The sequence below is a fragment of the Hylobates moloch genome, unplaced genomic scaffold, assembly GCF_009828535.3.
Source record: "Hylobates moloch isolate HMO894 unplaced genomic scaffold, HMol_V3 SCAFFOLD_10, whole genome shotgun sequence".
Lineage (NCBI taxonomy): Eukaryota > Metazoa > Chordata > Mammalia > Primates > Hylobatidae > Hylobates > Hylobates moloch.
Genome location: NW_026652285.1, coordinates 5000956 through 5019875, shown reverse-complemented (window position 1 = coordinate 5019875; position 18920 = coordinate 5000956). Strand labels below are relative to the sequence as shown.

The following is an 18920-nucleotide window of genomic DNA, read 5'->3' as shown; positions in this document are numbered from 1 at the left end:
CGCAGTTCAGGGTAAAGTACCTTTTCACCTTTCTCCATTGCCTTATTTCTTTTATTGAGAGAAATAGCTTACATATCAAAGTATGTAATGTCTACCAGGGATTTTTATACCTTTTTTGGTGTCAGGAGTGTGATATGAACCCATGCATTCATACGTGTTTTGAAAAACGTGAAAATTTTTTTATTTTTGAGGATGGGAGGTCATGTGCAGTTTCTCCCAAAATTGTGGTTACTGCATTTATACAGCACTTTGTACTTTTTTTTCAAAACTTTTTTTTTTTAAATTTTTGAGACAGAGTCTCGCACTGTCACCCAGGCTGGAGTGCAGTGGTATGATCTCGGCTCACTGCATCCTCTGCCTCCCGGGTTCAAGCGATTCTCTTGCCTCAGCCTCCTGAGTAGCTGGGATTACAGGCGTGCGCCATCACACCCGGCTAATTTTTGTATTTTTAGTAGAGATGGGGTTTCACCATGTTGGTCGGGCTGGTCTCGAACTCCTGAACTCATGATCTGCCCGCCTCGGCCTCCCAAAATGCTGGGATTACAGGCGTGAGCCACTATGCCTGGCTCAAAACATTTTTATTCATGCTACCTAATTCGTGCTTCCTAATGGGAAGGGACGAGGCTATCATTCCTCTCTCTGAGGAAGACTGGTGTTCTGCAGATGTACGGAATTAATTAGCTCCAGCCTGCTAAGTTTTAGTGATGGGAGAGCCAGGATTGAGGCAAGGGTTCAGCAACAAATATGAGACTGTCCAATATACCAGGTTTTCTTGGGAATCTGCCTAGCTTTTACCAGAACCTGGTGTACAGAGTATTTTCATTTGTAAAATGAATTTTGTTGAATTCTCTTATTTACTTATTTTCCACCCTACCTCCCTGCTAACCTGGCATCTTTTTGGGATCTTTTACCTATATGAAAGGGTGGATTGTGTCAATCACAGTATTTGACTGATAAGAATTCTAGGATGCATCAAAGATGTAATTTCAGGCCAGGCGCGGTAGCTCACGCCTGTAATCCCAGCACTTGGGGAGGCCGAGGTGGGTGGATCGTGAGGTCAAAAGTTCAAGACCAGCTTCCAAGATGGTGAAACCCCGTCTCTACTAAAAATACAAAAATTAACCAGGCGCAGTGGCAGGTGCCTGTATTCCCAGCTACTTGGGAGGCTAAGGCAGGAGAATCGCTTGAACCCGGGGGCAGAGGTTGCAGTGAGCTGAGATCGTGCCACTGCACTCCAGCCTGGGCAACAGAGTGAGACTCCGTCTCAAAAAATATATATATAATTTCAGCTAGGTGTGGTGGCTCATGTCTATAATCACAACACTTTAGGAGGCTGAGGTGGGAGGATTGCGTGAGCTCAGGAGTTTGAGAACAGCTTGAGCAACATAGCAAGACCTTGTTTGAAAAAAAGGAAATGAAACATTACTAGTCCCCAAAAGACCCTTTGTACTCCCATCCAGTCACTGCTTCTTCCAAAAGGAACCATTGTTCTGACTTCTTACCTCGTAGAGTAGTTTTGCAGACCGGGCCAGCTTTTAAACCTTCTTTAGCTCTTCTGATAAAGCTCCCAAGAACCAAAATATCTTTGTTGGAAGATTGGGATGAATAAGGATAGTGATATAAGGAGGGGGAGTCACATAATTCCTCTTCACAATGGGAGGTGAGGGAGGACTTACTGAGGAGAGGACATATGGTACAAAGAAGTACTTAATGTCTAGGAAGCAAGTTTGTGCCTTTTCTATAAAGATGCAGGGATCTTATGAAGATTTTCAAGATTTAAGAACATCAAGAAATTACTGACCTTTTAATATGTCTGCCTCCAGTGAACCTCCTTTCTTTGCTTTTCTTTTGTTCTTTTTTAGACCTCGAGTTCCATAGAAGAGGACTTTGAAGGAATACAAGGTGCATTTGCCCAACCTCAAGTCTCTGGTAATAAGCCCTTAGGGAAGATTTCTTGAGAATCACTTCCCTTCACTTTCTTCTATTGGATCACAGATGTTTAGAGCTGGGGGGATCCTGAGGGTCAGCCTCGTCCAAACCTTTCATTATATGGTTGAGAAAACCAAGGTTCAATGATTTCTCCTCAATAGAACAAATCCCTTGCTCCTCACCAACCTCATGACATCCATGTGTTGTATTATTTATACCTCCCCTTGCATTTTTATAGCATATGTTTTTGTAGTCACTCCTTTTTCCCCCTTTGGTCTCTCAAGCTTTCAGGCTCCTTGGTGTGCCACATAGCAAGTGCAGTTATCTTTGCTAAGCTGACCTGGGGGATTTGCCCAAGCTACATAGCTAGTTATAACATAACAAAATTAGAACTAGGTTTCCATATATTTCTTCTCCTCAGAAGGCAGTGTCACCAGCATTTTCCTCTGCTTGCTTAGCGTCTTAGCAAAGAGTTAGTAACAGTTAACAATGCAGATTCAACTTAACATCTACCACTTGGGAGGCCTTGGGTTCTATATAACTTAGCAGGGGCTTTCTATTAGATGAGAAGGTAGCCTTGGATCAGTAGCCAGGGATGTGGCACCAGACAGATATAAGTTAACTGTTGGCTTTGTTACATTTTTAAAATTGTATACTCTTGTTCTTTTAAGGTATGTACTCATCTATTTTAAAACTAGAGTTATCCACCTACCAACCTGTGTAGCTATCCATGGTCATGTCTCAACCGTCTAAACCCAAATAGTGTGGTGTTATGAGCTTACTCCCTTCCTCCACTGCATACTCCAGCTTCCAACTGTAACCTTGTGTAGGCCCCTGCCAGAGCTGGGGGCGTTTTAAGAAGCTGTAAGCTTTTAGACCAACTTTTAGTTAAAGTCTCAGCATAATATGTATTAAAAGTCTCCAGAGCCTTGGGCCACCCACCTCTTCCTGCAGAGCCTCTTTTTTGGACCTGCCTTGTATATGACCACTTAACTTGTATTTGGAGGTGAGTTGAGTGGGATGGAAAAGTTTAGGGCAGACAGGTCAGATAACCAGAGCTAGTTTGATACAGACATCTGAAGTGTGTGAAAAAGTCTGATTTCTACTGCATTCACTTCTTTCTGCCCCTCTCTGCCCCCTTTTCCATCTAGTGCTCTGATGTATATCCCCTTCCACATCAGAGGACACAACAGGGGTACAGGATGCAGCATGCTAGGTTCCAAGCCCCATTCTGCCACTGACTTTTTCTGCATAACCTTCAGCAAGTCACTTCACCCCAGGGCCCTACTTTCCACTGGTATAAAGTAAAGGAGAGGGTCGTACTCTAAAGTCTCTAAGCTCTAAATGTTGCTTCTTAGGAATTAGTTTATACTTTCTGGATATTTATCATTTTAAAAGGGTCAGAGGAAGAGGAACCCCCAATGTCTCTCCACTGGTGGGGTTTCAGAGCTCCTTGGTAGCTGTGAAAGGTGGCATTGTTCTGGTGGGCCTTCTTAGTGTCTACCAGACCACCTGGACCTAAGGAATGGGATGGGGGTGGGGGAGTCATGGGCATTTGGAAACAGGGCTGTATGCTCCACCTGCCCCTTTCTTTATTAACTAGGGCAGTACAGTGGTGGGAAGGAAAATGGATACTGGCCCTGCCTGCCTGGAGGTCTGCAAAGCAAAGGATGCTCTGTCTGCCCCCTTCTCTATAAACTAGGACAGTACAGTGGTGGGAAGGAAAATGGATACTGGCCCCGCCTGCCTGGAGCAAAGCATCTTACTGAGAACTGGGGAGGAGTAACTTCAGATAACTTGATGCCAGGAAGAACAGAAGACAGTTGAATTAGCTCCTCAGTACTCAAGACCCCACCCCGCCCCTACTCTTTAGGTAGTGTTTGATGGCTAAGTTGCATAGTTAAGAGTTCGGGGCTGTTTAGTTAACAAACAGTTCTGGTTTTCAACGCCCCCTGGCGTCTGTTGACAGGAACCGGCTCAGTTTGCCTTCTTAAAAAGACAAAACAACATTTGTCTCCAGAAATAACTGTGGTTATAACTGAAAGGCCAGTAAATAGCTTGATTGTATTCTGAGTGTCAGAATATAGTTCTGTGCTCTGAGCAAGGAAAATAAACTTTCAGAGCAAAAACCTCTTCTACAGCACTCAATCCAAACCCAATTAGGGCAGCACTTTGTTTATCCAGATTATTTCTAATTCTGGACCAGACCAAGGGACATTCTAGGGAATGATGATAATAATTTGGGTTGACAAAGATTCAGTTAAAAAAAATATTTTTACTTTATTCTTTCAGGTGAGGAAAAGTTCCAAATAGGAAAAACTCTTGGAAAGAATGCTGAGATTTTGCCCAGGTCTCAATTTCAACCTATACGAAGGTATGGGCTGTTATTATCTTATGCAGTTTCAAACTCATAGATGCAATGTTAAATGGTGATAATGCTCCGTGTTTGTATATTGCTTGTCTTCAAATGTATTAGCTACTATCTTATAAAAGTTAGCTTTGGGCAGCTTAGCTGTGTTAGGACTTGTGCAGTAGAATTTGAGGGGTTGAGTCATCACCTTTACTTAGATCCTGACTCTGACTTTCTATTCATGTGACCTTGTCAAGGTTCTCAACCCCTCTATTCTGTTTTCCCATCTGTGACGCAGAGATAAGAATCCTTACTGAGAATGTTGACAATAGGAACTTAAAGTAATAATATAACTCCTGGGCATTTATCCCAGAGAGATGAAAATTTACATTTACACAGAAATACATACAGGAACGTTTACAACAAATTTATCCATAATACCTCCAAACTGGAAACCCAGATGTCCTTTACCAAGTAAATGATTAAACAGACTTTGGTACATCCATACCATTGAGCACTACTCAGCAGTAAAAAGGAATAAACTATTGATATATGCAACAACTTGGCTAAATTTCCAGAAAATTATGCTGAGTAGGAAAAGCAATCCCAAAAAGTTATTTACTGTGTGATTCCATTAATATAACATTCTTGAAATGACAAAATTATAAAAATAAAGAGCAGATGAGTGGTTGCCAGGGGTTAAGGAAGGGGTGGGGAAAGGAGGGAAGTAGGCAAAGCTGTAAACCAGAAATATCTTTGTGGTAGTAGAAATGTTCTGTATCTTGACTGTATCAATGTCAATATCCCGGTTGTGATACTGTCCTATAGATTTGCAAGATGTTACCATTGGGATAAAGTGGGTAAAGTGTATTTTTTTTTCTTCTTGAGATAGAGTTTCACTCCTGTTGCGTGATCTCAGCTCACTGCAGTGGTGTGATCTCAGCTCACTGCAACCTCCACCTCCCGGGTTCAAGCGATTCTCCTGCCCCAGCCTCCCAAGTAGCTGGAATTATAGGCGTGTGCCCCCACACCCGGCTAATTTTGTATTTTTAGTAGAGATGGGGTTTCACCATGTTGGCTAGGCTGATCTCGAATTCTTGACCTCAGGTGATCCACCTGCCTTGGCCTCCCAAAGTGCGGGGATTACAGGCGTGAGCCACCACATTCAGCCGGTAAAGTGTATTTCTTACAATTGCATGTGAATCTACAATTATCTCAAAAGAAAAGTTTAAAAAATTCATAATTGTTGTAATGTATCTGGCACAATAACATTCAATTTATTTTCTTCTCTCTGGGCCTCAATTTCCTTAATTATAATTATTATAGCTAGTATTTCCTAAATATCTAGCATATGCCAGGCACTCTGTTTCACTGTCTGATTTAGTCTACATAACAACCCTGTGAGGCACATACTATTGCCTCCATTTTGCCAGTAAGGAAAGCAAAGTTCAGAGCGTTTAAATATTTTTTTCTAAGGTCACTCAGCTAGTCAGTCAGGATAGACTAGATTATGCTATATATAGTAAACAACTCCCAAATTTTAGTGGTTTAAAACAACAAGTTTCTTCTTTGCTCCTGCTTCATGTCCATGGCTCATGGGTTGGCCAGGAATGTTCTGTGCTATATTGCCTTCTATCAGACTTAGGCTGAGGGAGGCCCCATTTTTGTGCTTCCTTGATTGCTAAGGCAGGAAAAATGGAACATGGTGAGTTGTGCACTGGCTGTTAAAGTTTCTTCCCAGAAGTGACTCATCACTTTCACTCATATTTTATTGGTTAAAACAAGTCCTGTGGTCATTTATGTAAATCAACAGGGCCAAAAAGTGCTGTCGTATTATTTAGAAGGAGAAACAAACATTTTTGGTAACAGAATTAATAAAGTCACAACTCAATCCCAAATCCATGATCTTTCATTTATATCATTGGTCTCACAGGATTTTTGCAAGGATTCAAAATGTGAAGGCCAGGCACGGTGGCTCACACCTGTAATCCCAGCACTTTGGGAGGCTGAGGCAGACGGATCACCTGAGGTCAGGAGTTTGAGATCAGCCTGACCAACATGGAGAAACCCTGTCTCTACTAAAAATACAAAAAATTAGCTGGGCGTGGTGGCGCATGCCTGTAATGCCAGCTACTTGGGAGGCTGAGGCAGGAGAATCGCTTGAATCCAGGAGGCGAAGGTCGCAGTGAGCTGAGATCGTGCCATTGCACTCCAGCCTGGGCAACAAGAGCGAGACTCCATCTAAAAAAAAAAAAAAATGTGAAAACATATGGAAGGATTTAGCGTGGGATCTGCCTTATAGTTAATGTTCAGTGAGTACTGAAATTGAATCTTAAATATTGGTTAAAGTAGAAACAGGTCAAGTTTGTCTTCACTATTCTGGCCATTTTTTGGTAGAAGCCTCTCTGGCCTCTCCTGATACACTATGCCAGGAAGCTTCTTACAGGTGCTGAGGCCTCGTGGCTGTGCCCCTTTGCTCCAATATCTTACCTCCCAGCAAAGTTCCTGTGCTCTGTTGATTTTCTCATGAATTTGCTCACGGTCGTATAGAGTCTTTAACTGATCTCAGAGCTGACCCTTAGAGAGTATTTATTCAGTCTCTGGAGAGAAAATTGAGGCCCAGACATGTCAGAGAACTCGCAGCTAGTAGTACAGCCAGAACCAGAACTCACACTTTTTTTAATCTTTTTTTTTGGAGACGGAGTCTCACTCTTGTTGCCCAGGCTAGAGTGCAATGGCACCATCTCAGCTCACTGCAACCTCTGCCTGCTGGGTTCAAGCGATTCCTGTTTCAGCCTCCCGAGTAGCTGGAACTACAGGCGCGTGCTACCAAGCCCAGCTAATTTTTGTATTTTTAGTAGAGATAGGGTTTCACCATGTTGGCCAGGATGGTCTCGATCTGTTGACCCCGTGATCCACCCGCTTTGGCCTCCCAAAGTGCTGGGATTACAGGCGTGAGCCAACGTGCCTGGCACAGAACTCACACTTTCTACTCCTGAGCTTAGTGCCCTTTCCTCTGCGTCTCACACTGGGCCGATCAACTGGTTCCTTGTACCAAGTAGTTAGTGTACTTTGTTCACAGAGGGGATTTATGTAATTTTCTTACTTTCTTTCTCACAGTACTGAAGATGAACAAGAAGAGACATCGAAGGAGTCACCAAAGGAACTGAAAGAGAAAGACATGTATGATCACCAAAGAGAATGCTTAGGGATGCTTGTGTAAAGTCTTGGTTTTAAGGAAATAGTATATTCTTGTTTGTAAGGGTCTTTTCATTTTTACGTGTAGACTTAATGTGAGTATGCTGCTTTCACCAAAATGTTGTTATCAAACTGGTGATGTGATTTATAACTAATAGCAGCTTACACTCAAGGAAATGTAGTGATGATGATAATAATAATAATAATAATGATAATAAGTTTATGCTTAAGGTAGATTAAATCTGTTTTCCACATAAATATCCTGGAAATATGGAATATTTCATCTATGGAAATAGTTTATTTTTAGCTGCTGATATGTTTAAAGTTATAGTATCTAGCAAAGAAAGTCTCTATGGTGCCAGGTGTGGTGGCTCATGCCTGTAATCCCAGCACTTTGGTAGGCTGAGGTGGGCGGATCACCTGAGATCAGGAGTTCGTGACCAGCCTGGCCAACATGGTAAAATCCCACTTTCTACTAAAAATACTAAAATTAGCCAGGCATGGTGGCATGCACTTGTAGTCCCAGCTACCCAGGAGGCTGAGGCAGGAGAATCACTTGAACCCCGGAGGCAGAGGTTGCAGTGAGCCGAGATCGTGCCATTGCACTCCATCCTGGGTGACAAGAGCCAAACTCTGTCCCCCGCCCAAAAAAAGTCTCTATGGTAATAAAGTTACAATCTCTTTTAAACATGTTCTCTAATATTCTCTTTAAGATATATAAGATGTTCTAAGATATTCTCTCATTCTGGCCTATTGCCACATAAAAATTTTGTTAAGATTATACTTAAAAAGTACCTCTCAGGAATATATTGTTTGATTTTTCTAGCCATGTTCTCATCGTTACTGTGTGCTCTTAATTCTTTAGATCATTGACAGATATTCAAGACCTGTCTAGTATCTCCTATGAATCAGACAGCTCTTTTAAGGAAGCTTCATGCAAAACACCCAAAATAAACCATGCACCTACCAGTGTCAGCACTCCACTCAGCCCAGGTAATCACAGGGAAGAGAAGTGTTTGGGGAGAAGGACTTACAGCCCCAGCCCATTGTCTCTGGGAAGCCAAGCCATGAGATCACAGCTGGTGGCTGTGTTGTCATAGTGCAAAGGTTTTTCCTTAGGGCCAAAGCTGGGTAATCCCATTGTAGGCCAAGGGGTGGGGTGATAGTGGTGGTGATTATTGGGCAGCCATTAGGAGGTTTTGGTTAGAACTACAGTGGTAAAGCCATGCAAATGCTAGGTCTCCTCTAAGCACTACTGAATTCAGTACAAAAACATTGAGCTTTGTAGAGTTTGGAACTTAAAACAGTACCTTGTGCTTAAACTTTATATAGTTCTTAAGTCCTGCAACCATATGCAACCAGCATCAAATACCCTCTGTTTAGTGGCCTTACTTCCAATATATTTGTGGTTTAAAAAAATCACCGTTTATTTTATTTTGGTAAAGTTTAGAGGCCAAGTTTAGAGACTATTATTTTTTATACCATGAGGAGCTGTGTCTCAGATCAATGATTGTTTCAGTAATTTTTTTTTTTTTTTTTTAAAGACAGAGTCTCACTCTGTCACCCAGGCCAGAGTGCAGTGGCGCAATCTCGGCTCACTGCAAGCTCCGCCTCCCGAGTTCATGCCATTCTCCTGCCTCAGCCTCCCAAGTAGCTGGGACTACAGGCGCCCACCACCACACCCAGCTAATGTTTTGTATTTTTGTAGAGACAGGGTTTCACCGTGTTAGCCAGGATGGTCTCGATCTCCTGACCTCGTGATCTGCCCGCCTTGGCCTCCCAAAGTGCTGGGATTACAGGCGTGAGCCACCGTACCCGGCCTTATTTCAGTTATTAACAATTTGGAAAATCCTTAGTATAGGTATAGGTTTGTGGGTTTGGATGTTTTGTTTGTTTTTTTAATAATGTGAAAGATTCATTTCTGCACATCGTATTGGGGCAGAAAAAAACAAAAACAAAGGGAAAAAGGAAAAAAAGAGAAATAATGTACAGGATTCAGACAGTAACCTCCTGCTTTTCTCCAACAGGGTCCGTTTCTTCAGCTGCCAGTCAGTATAAAGACTGCCTTGAAAGTATCACATTTCAGGTTAAGACAGAGTTTGCCTCTTGCTGGAACAGTCAAGAATTTATTCATACTTTGTCTGATGACTTTATAAGTGTCCGAGAGAGAGCAAAGAAACTGGATTCTCTCCTTACTTCCTCTGAAACTCCCCCTTCAAGACTGACTGGTCTTGTAAGTATATCAATTCCACGTTACAAACTCATGGAGACAGCCCGAAGGGCCCAGTGACCCAAACTGCCAAGATTTCTCCAAATTCATTAAGAAAGCAAGAAATAAGCTGGGTCCTCTCCTGGCTTCCCTGGGACTCCTCTCTTGAGTCTATATTATGGGAGGCTTAAGTTTTGCTCCCTCCTTAAAGCCTCCCCTGGTTACTTCCCTGAGAGTTTTGATCGATCTCTACTGTTCTCTGAACTCCTGAACTAATAACCTGCAGGAAAAACACTTAATGGTATACTGCCTTCTCCTCCTCCTCTTCTTCTACTTCTTCCTCCTTTTTTTTTCTTTTCCTCTCCTTTTCTCATATGTGTACCCTCTTCAGGAAAACTACAAGTTCTGGCCAGTCATGGTGGCTCAAGCCTATAATCCCAGCACTTTGGGAGACCGAGTTAGGCAGATCACTTGATTTCAGGAGTTTGAGACCAGCCTGGGCAGCACGATGAAACCCTATCTCTACAAAAGATACAGAAAACTAGCCGGGACATGGTGCCATGTGCCTGTAGTTTCAGCTACACGGGAGGCTGAGGTGGGAGGATTACCTGAGCCCAAGAGGTCGAGGTTTCAGTGAACTGTGATTGCACCACTACACTCCAGCCTGGGCGACAGAGTGAGACCCTGTCTCCAAAAAAAAAAAAAGAAAAGAAAAGTACAAGTTCCTTTATGAAAAATTGATTGTCAACTTTTTGGCATTTGGCTCAAAAAAGGTCTCACTTTGAAGTAGGGAGATGACAAGGAATTTTATGTGTTCATTTAACCGTTAATTGGATAGATTGTAAGTGCCAGGCACCATGTCAGGCCCTCTTCGAGGCATCCGAGTGTGAATAAGAAAGACATAATCCCTGCCTCAAAGGAGCTCACTGTCTAGTGAGAAGGACAGGCCTGATGTAACACAGCAGTAAGTACTGAGTGCTGAGGAGGCAGTCAGGGATAAGGCTTTCCAGGCCGGATGCAGTGGCTCACGCCTGTAATCCCACCACTTTGGGAGGCCGAAGTGGGTGGATCATTCGAGGTCAGGAGTTTGAGACCAGCCTGGCCAACATGATGAAACCCCATCTCTACTAAAAATAAAAAAAAAAATTTGGCTGGGTGTGGTGGTATATACCTGTAATCCCAGCTACTTGGGAGGCTGAGGCAGGAGAATTGCATGAACCCAGGAGGTGAAGGTTGCAGTGAGCTGAGATTGTGCCAGTGCACTCCAGCCTGGGCAACAGAGTGAGATTCCATCTCAGGCAATACCATTCAGAACATAGGCGTGGGCAAGGACTTCATGTCTAAAACACCAAAAGCAATGGCAACAAAAGCCAAAATTGACAAATGGGATCTAATTAAACTAAAGAGCTTCTGCACAGCAAAAGAAACTACCATCAGAGTGAACAGGCAACCTACAGAATGGGAGAAAATTTTCGCAACCTACTCATCTGACAAAGGGCTAATATCCAGAATCTACAATGAACTCAAACAAATTTACAAGAAAAAAAAAACAACCCCATCAAAAAGTGGGCGAAGGACATGAACAGACACTTCTCAAAAGAAGACATTTATGCAGCCAAAAAACACATGAAAAAATGCTCATCATCACTGGCCATCAGAGAAATGCAAATCAAAACCACAATGAGATACCATCTCACACCAGTTAGAATGGCCATCATTAAAAAGTCAGGAAACAACAGGTGCTGGAGAGGATGTGGAGAAATAGGAACACTTTTACACTGTTGGTGGGACCGTAAACTAGTTCAACCATTGTGGAAATCAGTGTGGCGATTCCTCAGGGATCTAGAACTAGAAATACCATTTGACCCAGCCATCCCATTACTGGGTATATACCCAAAGGACTATAAATCATGCTGCTATAAAGACACATGCACATGTATGTTTATTGCGGCACTATTCACAATAGCAAAGAGTTGGAACCAACCCAAATGTCCAACAACGATAGACTGGATTAAGAAAACGTGGCACATATACACCATGGAATACTATGCAGCCATAAAAAATGATGAGTTCATGTCCTTTGTCGGGACATGGATGAAACTGGAAAACATCATTCTCAGTAAACTATCGCAAGGACAAAAAACCAAACACCGCATGTTCTCACTCATAGGTGGGAATTGAACAATGAGAACTCATGGACACAGGAAGGGGAACATCACACTCCGGGGACTGTTGTGGGGTGGAGTAAGGGGGGAGGGACAGCATTAGGAGATATACCTAATGCTAAATGACGAGTTAATGGGTGCAGCAAACCAACATGGCACATGGATACATATGTAACAAACCTGCACATTGTGCACATGTACCCTAAAACCTAAAGTATAATAATAAAATAAAATTAAAAAAAAAAAAAAAGGAGGCTTCCCAGAGGAGGTGACATGTGAGTGAGTTTGACTTAACAAAACAACTGGAAATGACTGAGCTGCATATGCCTTTTTAGCTCAACACACATGACAGTTACCATGTTTATCTCTTCCTTATAGAAAAGATTGTCTTCATTTATTGGGGCTGGATCCCCCAGCCTTGTTAAGGCATGTGACTCATCACCACCCCATGCCACCCAGAGAAGGAGCCTGCCTAAAGGTACCCTGTGTTTAATATCAAAATAGAAGTTTATAATCAAGGAGGCTTAAATTGATGCTTATCAATCTTTGATGCCACATTAGGTTCAGACAGAAATGCTGTTTTCCCCATGATTATAAAAGTAAAACACACTCATTGTAGGAAACTTGGAAAATAAATAAAAGCTTAAAAAAGAAGGTGACTATACTTTTCTAACCTCACGTACTTTTTTTGCATATCTTTTAAATGTTTTTATAAATATATAATAATATGTTTTAGCATAGTGAGATCATATTGTGTGTCAGTTCTGGACTGCTTTATTCCCTTTATATATTTTGAGGCTTTTCCCTTGTTATTAAAAATTGTTCATAAATATATGTAGTAGTTATAGTCCATTCTACATGTTGCTTAACCATTTTCTTATGTTTAAGATTTATATCATTTTCCAATTTTTACTCTTTGTACATAAATTTTTATCTGTACCTCTGATCCTTTCTTTAGGATAGATTCTTAGAAGACAGTTTCCAAATCACAAGGTCTGACAATATTAGCAGTCTTGAGGCATACTACCTTTATTACTTTAATTTTAATGTCTTCTGTCTTTGGTATAACTCTTGGAATTTCCCTCAGGGGGATAGGGATTTTGTGAATTATGTTGAGGTATTTTGGTTAATGTTATAATTGAGCACTTGGGGAAAGACCCAAAGTGTGGTTGCCTCTAAATCCCCTGGCCTGATAATATTTAGTCAAAGGCTTCCTACTTTGTGCTTTTGTTCATTTTGACTGGTCTAGAACCTCTGTATTCCTCTAGCAGCCCTGGTCCAGATTGAGCCACTTAGTAAGAATTTGTACCTTACCTCCTCCAAATATCCTTAGGAAGGGAGGGTCATAGATCAAGCAGTACCAGGGTAGGGCTGATGTAGGAAAGGAAAGGGATTGGGGTAAAAGTGGGGAGTAAAGGCCATTCACATGTTAGGAGTTCTCTACCGGAACTATAAAGTAAGAGGCTTCCTTCCTCCTTAGTTTGTTTCATCACTGAGAGAAATCCCCAGTCAAGTCTGTGTGAGAGCCTAGAAAAATTCAGTTCAGGTCCAGGAAGGTGTTGAGACATTTTCCCTTTTGTCTTTTTTAAGAACTAGTAGAAGCCTTCTCACAGCATCACATTGATGAGCTGCCACCACCATCTCAGGAGCTACTTGATGAAATTGGTAAGAGATGTTCAATACAGAATATACTTCTCGGCCCTGTTAGTTATGTTACTGACCACAGTATGGTGTCTTTGTCTCAAGTATGAACACTAGTATAAAAGGCTCTATGACAGCCTTGTTGAATATAGGAAGGGGCAGTTTTCCAAAATTTAGGAAGGGACAGTTTTCCAATAAAATGAGCCACAGCCTGGCCAGGATGATTGGCTTGTATCAGTTGTCATTTTGTTACTTAAAGGACTTATGTTGATGAACCTAAGGGGAAATAACATTCAACTGGTTTATTATGATGAATTTCTTTTATTAAAGGAGTTCTTAGCTCCTTTTCAGACCAAACCAGCCATTCCTTTGAGGCCTGAGGCCTAGCTTCCCAGGCCAAGAACCTGTGCTTTCAGTTTTGCCATTAGCTGTAGGTATTAAAGGTATTGAAATTGTGAATAAATCCCCTTCCTAAGAACAGGGAAGTCAGTGGCACAAAACCTAAAGAGACCAGAATTTTCAGGCAGAGCAGTACCAACCAAATTTTATTTGCAGCTGATTGGCTGGCCCTGTCCAGCTGGTCTGATGCTGAAAGTAAATGTTACATGGTTATGGAAACTGGGGGCAGGTGGTCTGTTTTCCTAGGAAAGACCTGACTGCCCCTTTCTTGACAGCCTGGCCAACCAGCCCTTCACCCTCAGAAAATACATCTCATCAGACTCTGGATAGTCCAGTTCTTGTTATGGGACCTATAGAGAATTTCCTGAGGGGCACCCCTTGGTTTTCAGGGTCTCTGAGGTTTTGTGTTTCATAAAGGAGGAGGTAAATCAGAATTTTCAGGTCTGACTCAATGGACAGCTCTCTCCGGGGTCATTATCATAACCCTTAGCTTCTGTTCCTTGGCCTGATGAACTTGGGTGGAGCCAGTCAGTGCTGTCAGACCTTCCTTGGTTTCTTTCTTTTTTCATGGTCATAGGACCTTTCTTGCTTCACTTTACCCCTCCCCCAGTGCTACAGTGTTGCAGAGTCACAGGGTTGTTGGGTCAGGCTCTTAGAGCCCACACTCCCACCCCTGCTTTCCATATCTGGGATTCCCTAGGCAGTCCTTGCAAATTCCTCCTCTTTGGTTGCTCTTCTTAAAATAACAGAGCTGCTGAGAGTGGAGGTCACCCCACTCGTGTCCTGCTCAGGTAGATTCTTAGTATCGTTTGTTCCTCGGTCGTGGTTTAAGGCACTATTGTAGGCTCCTTTGCAGTTTGACCATAGCTGATACTTTTTCTCTGGATCCTGCTGTCTTCCCTCTATGGTTGCTGTGTAAACCTTCCACTCACCTCCTCCATTTCAGCAGCTGTGTTACCAGACTTTGTCCTGGGCTCTGGCCTTATGGTGCTGCTGCACCCCAGCACAGTCTGCAGAAGCCTTCCCTCATTTCACTTATGGGAATTATCTGGACCAGGTTTCTAGGTAATGTCTACACTTTGAGATGGGTCAGTAATTTTGCAGAAACATAAAGGGCAGAGGGCACTTGAATAGTTTCTTCTGATAATGGGCTTGCCCGCCCGATTACTATATATCATCACTCTGTTGTTTCCCCTAAAGAGACCTTTGGGGAGTTACTGGAACTCTCAATTGCTATTTTGGAGGGCTCACATCCAAAGCTCTAGGCTCCTGACAGATGCCTAAAGTGGAAGGTTCTTTAGAACTAGGATACAGGTGATCATTTAAAATCTGCATAGGACTACTTTTAACAAGGACAAAAATGGATTTTTTAAATTTCAAATTATATTAAATGATCTTATGGGGACCCTTGACACCCATGGCTGCCAGGTAGGGCTGCTTCCTGCACTGCAGGAAGGGAGAAGACCTGCACCAGCACAGAAGAGGACCACGCCAATGAGCTCAGGGTGGCTTGTCTGTGCTGCCTCCCAGCTTGCTTTGCTTTGCAGAGCACTTTGAGGATAAAGCAGCATACTGAGTTAGCAGATGCTTGTCTTAGTCTAGTGAGTATTCCTTGCCTTGCCCTTTTCCTTTCCTTTCCTTTTTCCTTTTTCCTTTCCTCTGACAGGGTTTCACTCTTGTTGCCTAGGCTAGAGTGCAATGGAGCGATCTCAGCTCACTGCAACCTTCGCCTCCAGGGTTCAAGCAATTCTCCTGCCTCAGCCTCCTGAGTAGCTGGGATTACAGGCATGAACCACCACGCCTGGCTAATTTTTTGTATTTTTAGTAGAGATGGGGTTCACCATGTTGGTCAGGCTGATCTCAAACTCCTGACCTCAGGTGATCCGCCTGCCTCAGCCTCCCAAAGTGCTGGGATTACAGGTGTGAGCCACTGCTCCTGGCCAGGCTGAGAGTATTTCTTTAGGAACTAGAAATGATGGATATTCTTTATTCTTTGCCTTCCATCTTTTCTTTTTCTTTTCCTTTTTTTTTTTTTTTTTTTTTTTTTTTTGAGACGGTCTTACTCTGTCACCCAGGCTGGAGTGCAGTGGCATCATCTCGGCTCACTGCAACCTCCACCTCCTGGGTTCAAGCAATTCTCCTGCCTCAGCCTCCTGAATAGCTGGGATTACAGGTGTGTGCCACCATGCCCAGCTAATTTTTATTTTTTTAGTAGAGACGGGGTTTCACTATGTTGGCCAGGCTGGTCTCGAACTCCTGACCTCAAGTGATCCCCCTGCCTTGGCGTCCCAAAATGCTGGGATTACAGGTGTGAGCCACCATGCTCAGCCTGCCTTCTGTCTTTTCGTAAACCAGGGAAAAAGTATGAAATATAGGTGAATAGAGATGGGGAAACATTTAGATTTGTTTTGATGTTACTAACTTTTTGAGAGACTATAAAATAGAGATTAAGAGCATAAACCTTAGAGCTAGACTGCCTGGATTCAGTTCCCAATTTTACCACTTACTGTCTGTGTGATTTTTAGGCAAGTTCCTTAAGCTAAATTTCCTCATTTGCTAAATAGGAGTAACAATAACACAGTCTATTTCAGAGGGTTGTTGTGAAGATTAATTGTGAACATTCATCCTGAATTAATGTACGCGAGTGCTTAGAAACAGAACCTGACACCTAGGGTTCTGCAAGTGTTATGTATGATCATCATCATTTCTATTTTGAGTGTTGTGTGGGATTTTGTCATACATGAAGAATTCCTTTCAAACCTGGAATGCCCTAAAGCAGTGGTTCTCAAATTTTATCAGACATCAGAATCACCTGAAGGGCTAGTTAAAACACACATTGCTAGACCCCCAGAGTTTCTGACTCAGCAGGTCTGAGATGAGGCCTGAGAATTTGCATTCCTAACAAATTCCCAGGTTATGTTAATACTGCTAGTCTAAGGATCACCCTTTGAGAACCACTGCTCTAGAGAATGGCAGGACATGCAAGGGAGGAAATAAGTTTCCTTTGGCTTTTATGTTGTGACAGAGCTCTTGAAACAGCAGCAGGGCTCATCCATGGTGTTGCATGAGAACACAGCAAGTGATGCAGGAGGCATTGCAAATGGTAAGTGAACTACCTAGGTCGTTTTCACCAGGTTCTTTTAACGCTGTCCTTGGCAACACAGTGGTACATATAGGAAAGTGTGACCCTGAGGTCAGGCACGACTCCACCTCAAGTCCAACTTTATAGTTATTTGTATGGCAAGCTGTTTTACTGTTTCTGAGCCTCAGTCGTCTTAATCTGTAAAATGGGGACCATAATTTCTGTCTCATGAAGTACATATTAGCTCCATGTACAGAGCCATGTACAAGTACTAACATTTTCAAATACTTAGCAAATGTTAGTCCTCTTCCCTTTATAGGACTGCTGGCAGGATGGAATGAGATAGCATATGTAAAATGCTTGGCATACATTAAAGGGTACATCCCTTCCCCACCCAAATCCCTTTCCTGGAGCTCCAACTTAGAAACATCTAACAGGTGAGAACAAGATGATCCCCAAAGTAAATTTGCAATTTGTTTTCATGGTTGCTTGCCTCCTCTTTTATGTGCCCTTTCTTTCTTTTGCTTCCTCTGTCTTCCTTGAGCCTTGGCACAAGCAAGGTTTCCTGTAGCTTCACTTGGCACTGAAAAGCTTCCAAGACCCCAGAAGCAGCTGCTGCAAATACACGTGGGCTACAGACTGCCACCTGGCCCCCTGCTCTCATGGGAAGAGGGGAGCTAATGCATTGCACACTTCAGGGACCACTGATTGTCCTTAATTTTTGCACTCTATTTTAAGGCAAGCTTTCTCAATTTTTTTTTCGTTCTAATAAAGTTAATTCTTTCAACTGTTTTTAGATCAAAGGCACTTAGAAGAACAAGAAACTGACAGTAAAAAAGAAGATAGTAGTATGCTTTTGTCCAAAGAAACTGAAGATCTTGGAGAGGACACAGAGAGGTAACAGGAAAAGCTGGACTTTTGAAAGGATTTTTAAAATTGTGTAGTTTATATTAGGTTTTTTTCTAATATTGACAAATAAGAAAGGAAAAAAGTGGTCTTTTTTCATACTATCCTAATAACCCCTATTCCTAAAGGGTTACTTTTTAAAAAGGTTGCTTTTTTTGCTTTAAAAATGTTTAATTGTGATGTATATAACAAAATTTACCATCTTAACCATTTTTAAGTGCACAGTCCAATAACGTTAATAAATATATTCACATTGTTGTGCAACTAATGTCTCAAACCTTTTCATCTTGCAAAACTGAAACTCTATACCCATTTTAAAACTCCCCATTTTCTCTTCTTCCCACACCCTGGCCACCACCATTTTGCTTTTTGTTTCTATGAGTTTGACTACTGTTGATACTTTACATAAGTGAAATCATACAGTATTTGTCTTTTTGTGACTGGCTTATTTTAACTTAGCATAATGTCCTCAAAGTTCATCCATGTTGTAGCATGTGTCAGCATTTCCTTCTTTTTTATTTTATTTTATTTTTTTTTGAGACAGAGTCTCGCTCTGTCGCCCAGGCTGGAGTGCAGTGGCACAATCTCGGCTCACTGCAAGCTCCGCCTCCCGGGTTCATGCTATTCTCCTGCCTCAGCTTCTCCGAGTAGCTGGGACTACAGGCGCCCGCCACCACGCCCAGCTAATTTTTTTGTATTTTTAGTAGAGACGGGGTTTCACCATGGTCTCGATCTCCTGACCTCGTGATCCGCCCGCCTCGGCCTCCCAAAGTGCTGGGATTACAAGCGTGAGCCACCACGCCCGGCCCTCCTTCTTTTTTAAGGCTGAATAATATGTTTCATTTATCCAGTCATCTGTTGATGGACATTCAGGTTGCTTCCACCTTTTGTTATGGTGAAGAATTCTGCTGTGAACATGAGTGTACGGATATCTCTTTGAGATCTTGCTTTCAATTCTTTTGGCTATATACCCAGAAATGGTATTACTGGATCATATGGTAATTCTATTTTTAATTTTTTGAGGAACTGCCACACTATTTT

The 18920-nt window shown here is 42.3% G+C and overlaps 1 protein-coding gene across 5 annotated transcripts in view; it reads left to right on the top strand.

Annotated features, from left to right (window-relative positions):
• The window catches only part of TEX14 (testis expressed 14, intercellular bridge forming factor), a 129334-nt gene that overhangs the window by 102583 nt on the left and 7831 nt on the right, over positions 1-18920 (top strand). For all 5 annotated transcript variants that reach the window (XM_058445649.1, XM_058445650.1, XM_058445647.1 and 2 more), the window contains 9 exons: positions 1863-1929; positions 4222-4303; positions 7400-7462; positions 8343-8470; positions 9505-9710; positions 12230-12329; positions 13442-13516; positions 16917-16994; positions 17771-17870. In XM_058445649.1, the coding sequence (XP_058301632.1) occupies positions 1863-1929; positions 4222-4303; positions 7400-7462; positions 8343-8470; positions 9505-9710; positions 12230-12329; positions 13442-13516; positions 16917-16994; positions 17771-17870 (899 nt within the window). The remainder of the gene's footprint in view (positions 1-1862; positions 1930-4221; positions 4304-7399; positions 7463-8342; positions 8471-9504; positions 9711-12229; positions 12330-13441; positions 13517-16916; positions 16995-17770; positions 17871-18920) is intronic.